Source organism: Pezoporus occidentalis, unplaced genomic scaffold (assembly GCF_034315485.1).
Source record: "Pezoporus occidentalis ecotype Australia unplaced genomic scaffold, CSIRO_AGI_Poc_V1 ctg201, whole genome shotgun sequence".
Lineage (NCBI taxonomy): Eukaryota > Metazoa > Chordata > Aves > Psittaciformes > Psittacidae > Pezoporus > Pezoporus occidentalis.
The window spans coordinates 151997-162114 of record NW_026913868.1 but is presented as its reverse complement, the minus strand read 5'-3'; the positions used below and the strand labels follow the sequence as shown (position 1 = coordinate 162114).

Here is a 10118-nt window from a genome sequence, read left to right as displayed (position 1 = left end):
AGGCAGTGATTCCCCCACCACAATGGCTGCAAGCAAAGTGCTATTTTCCCAGAACATCAAAGAGAAGGGAGGATGAAGGGAAGGTAAACCCATGGGTTTCTCATGGATCAGAAGGTCCCTAAACTGGAGACAACCAGGTAACAGTCTTGTTTGAAACAGGTCTTGGCACCTTGGGGTGATGCTGCTCCACTGCAGGGCTGCAAGTGCATCTAAACGTTTTGGTGATGTGACCCTAATTAACAAAGCACAGACTTAGGGGCTCTAAAGAAGACCTTTATTTCGGTACTGCGGGCTGCGTCACACGTATGATACAATATTACAATCACTTAGTATTGTACAGTAATAATTAAAAACTTTACAGCTCATTACAAAGTATCTTTGGATTTTAGCTCATTTAAAGTACACCGATGGGCACGGAACCCCACAGCGTGAATGGCCACTCTATATACAGAGCCACTACATTTACATCCATCAACACAACCATGAGCTGGAACAGGCTCTCCCAAGACACAGTGGGTGTTAATGGAGGTGAAAACACAGAACGAGTCCCGGCACAGGAACAGCACCAACACCACCATGTCTGAGGCAAGGCAGGGATGTACTGCTGCACACCCAGCCAGTTGCTGCTTGGAGCACGGCTCCTCTGTCAGCTTCAGAATGGGTTTGGAAGGGATATGCAAGGGGAGTGCAGCTGCATCCTCCTGCCGGACAGAAGCCCTGCTCCTGCTGAGCAGGTGAGGCCCTTGAAGGGGAAATGTCTCTAATGCATCCCCACCACTCTGCACTCCTGGCTCTTGCAGAGTTTAAGGAGCCCCATCCCATGTCTCTGCTCCCTCTGCTGTGGTACTCAGATGCTGGAGCCAGGATAAGGCTCAGCCAGGCTGTGGCAGGAGGCTCTGCTGAGACCTGAGCAACCTGCTCTAGTGGAAGGTGTTCCTGCCCTGTGGCAGGGGTTGGAACTGGATGAGCTTTAAGGTCCCTTCCAACCCAAACCATTCTGTGATTCCATGAACCCAGCTGTGCCCAGTGCTCAGGGGCAGATGGCAGCAGCCAAGCATTTCTCGGGAGTGAAAAACATGACAGTGTTTTAGGAGGAGGATGGAGAGCACAGAAACCAAAGCACAGATAAAGGAGACCCAGGAACAAGACACTTGTCACCCCAGCTCAGGAGTATTCTGCAGTGTCCAGTTTGCACCTTCACTTCTCATGCTCACCCCTTCCTGAAAGCTGGATGGCCTCGAGCTGGTACAAAATCCAGCCCCTCGCTGCATCAGCTGCTGACCCAGGGATAAGGCACTGTGAAAACTCAACCTCTTGTGCAAAGATCTGGCAGTACTGCCATAAGGACAGCACAAGCATGAACACAGAAATGACTCAACAACAGCTCCGCTCCCGCACAAACAGGTCTGTACAACACACAAGCACTTTCTGTATGGGTTTTCACAACTGATAGGTAGGAATGAGGTGGGTTTCCTGGTTCCTAGGAGAGCAAAGAGGTGTCAAACTTCCCCCCACACAGGCAGCAGAGGGGAGCTTCCACCTCAACACTGACAAAATGCTCTTCTTAAGGACTCGGGCAATATTACCACACAGAACTAATTTCTGTTAGCTTTCCTCAACTGAACTACACCACTAAACAGCAAACAGACGAGGCCCTTGAATGGAAAGATGATTTGGGGGATAGAGATCAAAACACCATCAGAGAGCTGAATGTAACCCAGGAAAACATCTTGGCTTGCTTTGAGAACACCCAAAGAAGTCCCCTTGGAAAGCATCCTCTTGGCTGACTCGGAGTAAATGACACAACAGCTGTGCAGAGCTGCAGACCCAGGCTCAGACCATCACCCTTCCTACCACCAACACAATTTTCAACATCCAGAATCCAAGACGTACCCATGGTTCAAGAAAGCAAGCTGGCATCACCAAGCAGACACCGGAGAGGAGACACTTCCTACAAATTACAGTTCCTGCATTAAATATTCTTCTTCCCTGTATAAAGTGCATGAGAATCTTGGAAAATATGCATAGCTATCAACACGTCAGCCCCAGTCGCTGGTGCTTTCAGTTAAGAGCACCTCCTCTATGCTGAACGTAGAGCCTTTCTAATGCTATCAATAATAAAATAGATGTATATTACCTTCATTATGGTTTTAAACTGCTTTCTGGTTAGTTGGCTTAGCTGGTGCACAGTAACAGATGGCTTTGAGTGGAGGGATGTGCACTCCCTGTACCAGAATCTTGGAAAATATCTTCAGAAGCATGCCCAGGAATGCTGGGGTGGGCAGGAGGCAGACAGAGAATCCTCCAAGAACATCCTCATGGCCAAATCTGACTTGCTGGGCTTTCTGGAGCTTGTGCCACATTGGGGTGGTTTGGTCAGGGGGGCTTCACTTGTGGGGCAGGTGCCAGGGTGGAATTTGAGCAGAGGTTTAGTTTCAACAGTCAAATGAGATGGTAAAAACCGAAAGAGCTATAAGTAAATTCCTCCCTCCACCAAAGTCAACACGGTGCTCCCTTAACAGAGCACTTCATCATGCTGATCATCCACTGATGTTTTAAACAAACCAGCTATATCCAAGACATTTGCTTCCAGGACAAGTTATCCTAGAGGAGGCAGCAAGTATGTTCTGTTCAAGCCATATTTCAAACCCCTCTGAATACGCCCAGCATGATTTTGTGACACGACTGAGGGCAGGTGGAGGAGGAAATCCACCCTGTACCAGTCACCTGCAGCCTCTGAGCACGTGCCCCAGATGTGCAAACACTGAAATCTGCCCTTAGGTGGTCAGGGCTGTAGTACAAATACAGCCACAGGAATTTATAGAGGGTAGCATAAACAGTGAACTATTAACCCAACTGCTTCTGCCTGACCCTTTCACCTCTGTGACTTCAACACCTTTATGTGCCACAGACTCCAGTCTTCAGAGACAGCGGTGCGAGAGAAAAGGCTTCAGAAGGACTCTGAGAGGTTTTCCCTTCATGTCTCCCCAAAAGGGGCCACCTATCAAACATCAATTAAAGATATCCCTAAATCCAGCAAATGAAGTGCTGAAACTGAAAACCACAGCTACCGGTGAGGGGCTGTTTCATGGTAGCTGACTTTTTGCAGCACATCAGAACAAAGTGCAATTAAAAACCGGTAAAGATGGGGTTTAGAAAACTCACAAGGCAGTAGAAGAGGCATCATGTTCATTAGCGGGTGGTTTTTCATCAGCAAGACTCGTCATACCCCAAAAAGGAACGCTGCTTGGTTGCAGGGGTCATGTCCATAAAACCAGTTACAATTTCAAACCCCAGGATTTTAGCATCTGAATTCCTTACTACTAAAATTCTCCCATCACCTTGGCTTGAACAGACAGGAACTTTGTGCAAAGGAAAAGAAGGAAAAACTGTACACTAAAGACAGTTTTAAAAGCTGGTCTGTACATTTTATATTAAGGTTTCTTTATGAAAATTTAGGAAACACTGAAACTAGTCACACGGAGCTGAAAGGATACACAAATGCCTGGCAGTACTATGCATGCTGCATTGCAACCCATCCCACTTCTGCTACAGATTAGTTTCTATTTTAATTTTATTCCTTCTGCATAAATAATATTAATTACAGTAAATCAGCATAATTATCTCCTCCGCTAAGCATCCCTACCTCCTCTGATGACAATGAATCTTTCCCTTGGACCTCTGAACCAGATGGCTAAGGCACTTAGATACCCACGTGCAGCACGGGCAGCGACTAGATACCTATTAAAGTTTAATCATTAATTTAGCATCCTAAATATACCCCACGTAGATAAAATGTCTATTGCTCAAGCTGTCCGATCCCCCCGTGATGAGTAAATAAGACATAAACAGCTCAGAATAGAAAAAGCCTGTGGCCTTTCTTCATTTGTTAGACAATGAGTGCGTGTATGTTGATATGCGCACATGTATATACAACACACGCACAGCAATGCGTCATTTGTGTCACAGGCAATTAAAACATAACAAGGGTTACTGAAAATAAAATCAAATCTCATAAAAGCCAGCCCAAACCTCCCACTTCCAAGAGGGATGATTTGTTTTGGGGATGACTCCTCAGCCCGTTCAGCCAGGTTTGCTTTTGTGTGCCGCTGGGGTGGTTTAGCTGGCGACAGAGGCACCTCCTCTTTGGATGGATGCTCGATATGGATCTGGTGGAGCTCCTCTGTACAACGTCAGGTGGTGGATGATTGTAAAGCGCAAACATTTCATATTTTAAAACAATAAATACAAATAAATAGACTGGATTCATCCCGTTACAAGGACGGCGACCCTCTGCTTTGCCCAAGTGGTAAAAATCCAACCGGCTCCAAAGGCTGGGAAGAAACATCAAAGCACTTCAGTGCTGCTATCTCTGCAGAAATCCTTTTGGCCCACACGGCAGCACCAACAGGAAGAAGGTGCTGCCACTTTGGAGCAAGTGAGAGGGGATCCTGTCATGGTGAGAGAGCACGTGAAATAGATCAGATGGAAAATTTGCTCAACTCCTCTCTTTCCTGAAGGGATTAAAACTATTACATGGGGTCATGGGCTTTCGCCCATTCCCAACAAAACAGCTAGAAAGATTGTGCCAATTTCACAGCAGGAGAGAGGCACAACAGGACACTCATCAAAGAGGCACTGGGCCCAGGCCACATAACCAAGGAACTGGTGGTTTTTTTTAAATAAACAGATTTTGGGGGGGTGGGGGGGTGTCTTTATTTCCAAATAAAAATCTATGTTTGCTTCTCTGCCTGTCCGGACTCATGATAACCTTGCTCTTTCACCATGTCTTATGTGACATGGACACATCTTACAAAAGTAGGAAAGAACTGTTATTTTGGGGATGTTTCTTTAGAATTGCCAGTCACACCAAGAGAAGCACCGGTGCATGGGTAGTTATTCTGTAGCTATTGGAAAGCCATGTCATAATTCAAACAATTTATGCATCTCTTCCTTCTGTGAGAGGTGGAAGAGAGCAGAGCTTACATGCACCCACCGCCATGAGCTTTCACTGGCTGCCATCAGTCATACCCTGAAGCGTCACAATTTGTAACAGGAAACGAAGGACACAGATCCAGCACCATGACAAGGCAAAGAATTAACATGTCAATCACCCAAAGGAGAGAAAAAAGCCTTCATTAGTGTTTGCCACAAACTAGAAGTTCATGTGGTTGGTTTCACGTCCCGAAGCTACAAGACCTGCTCCCTTGGCTGCGTTGCACAGCGTTTGCTGCTGCGCGCAGAGCTGTCTCAGTTTGCCCAGGATTTCCTGTTCTCCGCATTTTTCTGGTTCTTCTCCAGTCGCAGCGTGGGTCCTCCTTCTGATTTGGCCAGGGCTGTGAGTGAAGCCAGGTTGGAGGCTGAACCGGAGAAGTTGCCGCTCTTCCTGTTCTCAGTGGCGACTCCTCCTTGCAACCTCAACCCGGTGCTCCGCCGTCTTGCTGATCCTGTGGCCTTTTTAACTCTGCCTGGTTTAACAAGCAATCCATAGCCTGGGTTGCATCTGAAATACTGCTTCCCTCCAATCGAGCCATCATTCTTACCTGTGACAAGAAAAGAAAGAAAGATGATAGATGAAATGGCTCTTATCCTGTGTGTATGGTGTGCTCTCCATATGCTGGGCTGCATCACCTTGACCTTGGCCAAGGGGGGTGATTCTTCCCCTCTACTCTGCTCTGGTGAGACCCCTCTCTGCAGTCCTGCATCCAGCTCTGGGGCCCCTAGCATAAGAAGGAGTTGGAGCTGTTGCTGGGGGTCCAGAGGAGGCCACAGAGATGCTCGGAGGCAAAGCCATTGCACAGTTACTCTGAATGGGACACTTCACCTTATTCTTCCTTCCTGCTCACTATTCAGGGGAATGCTTTAATTTCACCAAAAGTGTTAAATACTCAGTTCAGCAACAGAGGCATCAGCAAACTATCAGGAAGGAAGGAAAAAAAAAAAAAAAAAAAAAGACATTTAACAGAACTTTTGGGTTTCTGAGTTGATGAGAGTCTGAAGTTGAGAAGAGTTCCTGTTTCCATGTCATAAAACCTCCACAGAACAGACAGAACAATTTCTTTACACTGATGCTGTCTTTAACTTCTTTAAACATTCTCCCCCATCACTGTTCTGGGTACCGGGACAGAGACCCCTCCTATCTGTAAAGGGAATGTGAAACGATATGACAGCTTTTTAAATGACATAAAATCACCCCTTCTGTTTTACAGGTATCTCCTCTCTACCACCAGCACTGCTTCGGGTCCCACATAGCCCCACCGTGGCCAAGGACTTGGACTTCTACCACTGCCTGTAAGTGCAACCAAGATAAAAATTTGTGATCATATTTTCCAATGGCAGCTCCAGATGTGCACACGAATCCAGTTATGCTCCAACAAATCAAGGACTTACTCCTCATGGAAACAGATGGGGAAACAAAAATACCCAGTAACATCAGCAGCTGAGGTCTCAATAGACCAAAAAAATCTTGTCGCTCTTTGGCTCTTCCATGGACACTGAAGCTGACACCAGGTATGTGCAAAGAGCTTAACAGAATTACCACTGTGGATTAGAGTAGCCAGACAGGAAGGGAAGGTGACTTTCCAAAATGGAAATGAATCTGTAAATATATATATATATATTTCTTAAAATAAGGTATGAATTCAGGACTGAGCACTGGTTTACAACTTTCAAAGGGATTAGAGCCGCAGTTTGCTTTCCAGACTGGCAAACTCCAGAGTTTTCTGAAACCAGCTGAAAGCACACCTTCCATTTTAGCTTTTATGAGCACACCACGCACAGAGAAGATAACTGCTCACTTAATGGGAGCTCTGGATCCTTGACACAGTATTTATCTTGGTGAGCAGCTTCCATCCCAGGAAGTGTGCAGCAGAGACGAGCGTAGGCAACTCCCTGGGACATGCTGATTCACCAAACAGAGCCTGCACTGCAGACTTGGAATGCTACAGCTTGGTTAAAAGGATTTCAATAAGGAGCTTTATGTGCCCTTGGTAAACCAAACCCTTTCAAATATCAAAAGGCAGCGGTATCTACTGCTTGCCTCTTGAATTTTCCACTGGCATGCCCTGCCTTCCCCCAATCCTACCTGCTCTTGGAGAAAACAAGTCCTTTGAAAGTGGTGTCAAGGAAGTTATGAAACCTGGGGCTGCAGCAGAGAACAAATGCCAGGTGTCATCTTTCATCTTGTGATAAAGTCACTGGTTTTCCCCATCACTGTGCAACAGCACATATGAACAGAGCCTCTCCAGGAACAGCACCCTCATTTCCAAAAAGCATGTATTAGAGCCTAAATTCTGTGAAGTCTACAGTTGTACAAGAGTCACACATGAATGACAAATGAGAAGCTGAAAGAAACTTTAAATCATCTGTATGTGCTGGTGGTCAAAGTGTGATTATTTCCTACTGGTTTTTACATATATAGGTGTGTAAATTATCAATATATATACAGACACAGACACAAATAGTATTTTGCCATTTAACAGCTTATTTTTAAACAGCTTGTGAGAGACTAGGTAACCCCTTAGAAGCCTTTGCAATTTATTAACCCTGAATGTTCCTTTGGTTATTTGAATTCCACAGCTCCTGTTGTGCTTTGGACACCCTTATCCACAGAGCAGAACCCCAGAAGAGAACTCTTTGGACACAAGGGCTGTCCCCTGCAACTATTTACTTACTTACCTGCACTGTAAAAGCAATCCTGATTCCTACCTCCACTGTAAGAAGCCAGTGAAGTAACTGAAAAGGCACACAATTCTGTGAGAGGTCAGTGAGACTAGGTTTACAAAGGCAGACTGGAAAAAGACAACAGCAGGGAAAGATATTTCCCATCTCAAAATGCACCAAGTAATGGCTAATGTGCTCCCCCCTCATCAGAAAGTGACATTAAACTGAAGCACTGCAAATCCTGACATGCTGTCTGTATATTTTACCTGAAGGTAAATCCAGCTCGACACCAACCCATGTTCCCTCTTGAAAGTCTGTGGGCCCAATATATCTAACGGTGCCTGTCTTATTTGCACCAACCGTGACATATTCCCCTTCTTTCAGCCACTCAGGAATTTCATTGGCTTCTTCGGAATCAGAAGCCACCTCCAGTTTTTCTTCTGCTGTCTCTGATCCGTTATGGTTCAGTCCACGGCTGGTGGCTGTACTCTTCTCTCCTTGCTGCTCTTCTGTGTTTAGTGAATACATGGGATCTGTTCCCAGCATGCTTGTAAAGGACTTCAGTTCTGATGTCTTGACTTTCTGGATTTTGAAGGGGGAGGCTGCAACACCAGGCTGGGACAATTGTTCGGGAAACCCCAGTTCTGAAGACTCTGAAGCCATTTCCTTTTTCCTAACTTGTCCTGCTGACTCCATTGATTGTTTGGATAACAACTCCTTCTTTGGAGTGGAGGTAGAAAGAAAGGTTTTTGCATCAGTTGCTACAGAGGCATCATTTCCCTGCTCGCTTTGAGTCACAGGAGATATGCAAGATTTGGATTTCAAAGCATCATTTCCATTTACTTCAGTGCTGTCTTTAGGCCTTGCATGAGTGCTTTGAAGGCTGAAGGCAGGTAGATTCTCTCTCTTAGTACTGAGACAGCTTTCTGATGAACTGTCTGAGTGCCCTGGCATGTCAGAAGAAGGGACCTGAGCCACAGCAGGAGCTGGGAAGTCACTGGCTGAAGGTGTTTGACTTCCTGGTTGAGCCACAGCATCAATTCCTGCTGCAAGGGCCTCAGAGAGGGTGGCTGTCGAGACACTGTGAGAAAAGTACCCACTGGAGGCTTCACTTAGAGGACTTGGAGGTCCCTCCTGGGAGTCCTGGGCCTGGGTGTCTCCTGAGGGCTGCTGCAAAGGCACTTTGGGTGTCTTTTCTGGACTCTTGTCCACCTCAGACGTCTGCACTGCAGTTTCGAATGGCTGTTTTCCTATTTCCTCTTGGTTAATCTGAAACAGAGAAAGACAGGGACCTGTTACCCAAAATACCTGAGCTAAAAGGATAGATACAAGGCCTCTGGGAAGTTCTAAGACCTTTGGCTTATCTAAATCCCTGTGTAGCTGCAAAGTCCAAAAGATGCAAGCTGATCCGAAGTCAGCTTTGCAAATCTGGTAGGATTGTCAGCTCATTTCTTCCATTAATAAGAAAAGTGTCTGTCAACTAGAAGAAATACATCCCCCAATATTTACTGAAAAATTGTTTATATTGCAGGAATGGTCATTTGCTGTTTGAATAGTAGGATTTATAGGAAATGTGAAACAGCCATGATCTATAAGTCTCTCAGTTATTTGGCTTAACTCTCAGGATTGATAAATCATGCCTCTCCAACTAAACTGTCATTTATGTCCCCATTTCCAAATGCCATTCCCACCTCAATGCCACCAGCACCACACACTTGCAGAGTATGAAATTAACTGCACCTCACGAGATTAACAGCCCATTTTAGTGATGTATTTCTTGGCTGTGAAGTTTACTAAATCTGATAGATCAATATCTTTCGCCAGCACATGTACTCTAAAAGATTAGGATGCCTCTAAATCTCTTTGGGAGGGAGGGAGGAGGCTGCTAATATGAAGGGGAAAAAAACAGTGGTTGGAGGACGGCAGATTTGCACAGATCTTAACTCTCAAGTGTACGTTTTTTGTTTATTGTTCAAAATCTTGTGGTTTATCCCATCTAGTGATTAAGCCTCCTGAACTACAGGATTTTCACCTTATTTTGAAGTGCCTTTTCCACTGGAAATATAAGTGGAATTTCAAGAAAGAGGGATTTGACTGGATTACAGGAATTTCAGAACCAAAGGCTATCCTGCTATTGCTAAATGTAATACAGAAGAATTTTTTTAAATATTCCTATGCTTTACAGACATAATTTAGCTTTTCTATGGAGAGGATGGTGTGCATGTGGACTCTGGAGCTCTGCTCAGTCTTTGTTTTCCCTTGTAAGCGTTCAGATAACACATTTTGCTAAGACAATAAAAGCACAAGTGGGAGAAAGATGACTTGCTATTCATGAGACTGAAGTTCTGCTGAACTGTGGGAGATCAGAGTGTCTATTTTCTTTCCAGCTTATCAAGAGCCTTTTTTTCATGCCAATATCATTAATTGTCTTGAAATGTAAAACTGAGAATTAAGCT

The 10118-nt window shown here is 45.2% G+C and overlaps 1 protein-coding gene across 8 annotated transcripts in view; it reads right to left on the bottom strand.

Annotated features, from left to right (window-relative positions):
- Positions 1–260: 260 nt before the first annotated feature.
- Positions 261–10118, bottom strand: part of KIF13B (kinesin family member 13B) — a 134196-nt gene continuing 124338 nt past the window's right edge. For all 8 annotated transcript variants that reach the window (XM_062618526.1, XM_062618530.1, XM_062618533.1 and 5 more), the window contains 2 exons: positions 7929–8931; positions 261–5543 (listed from right to left, as the gene is read on the bottom strand). In XM_062618526.1, the coding sequence (XP_062474510.1) occupies positions 5251–5543; positions 7929–8931 (1296 nt within the window). In that variant the 3' untranslated portion in view covers positions 261–5250. The remainder of the gene's footprint in view (positions 5544–7928; positions 8932–10118) is intronic.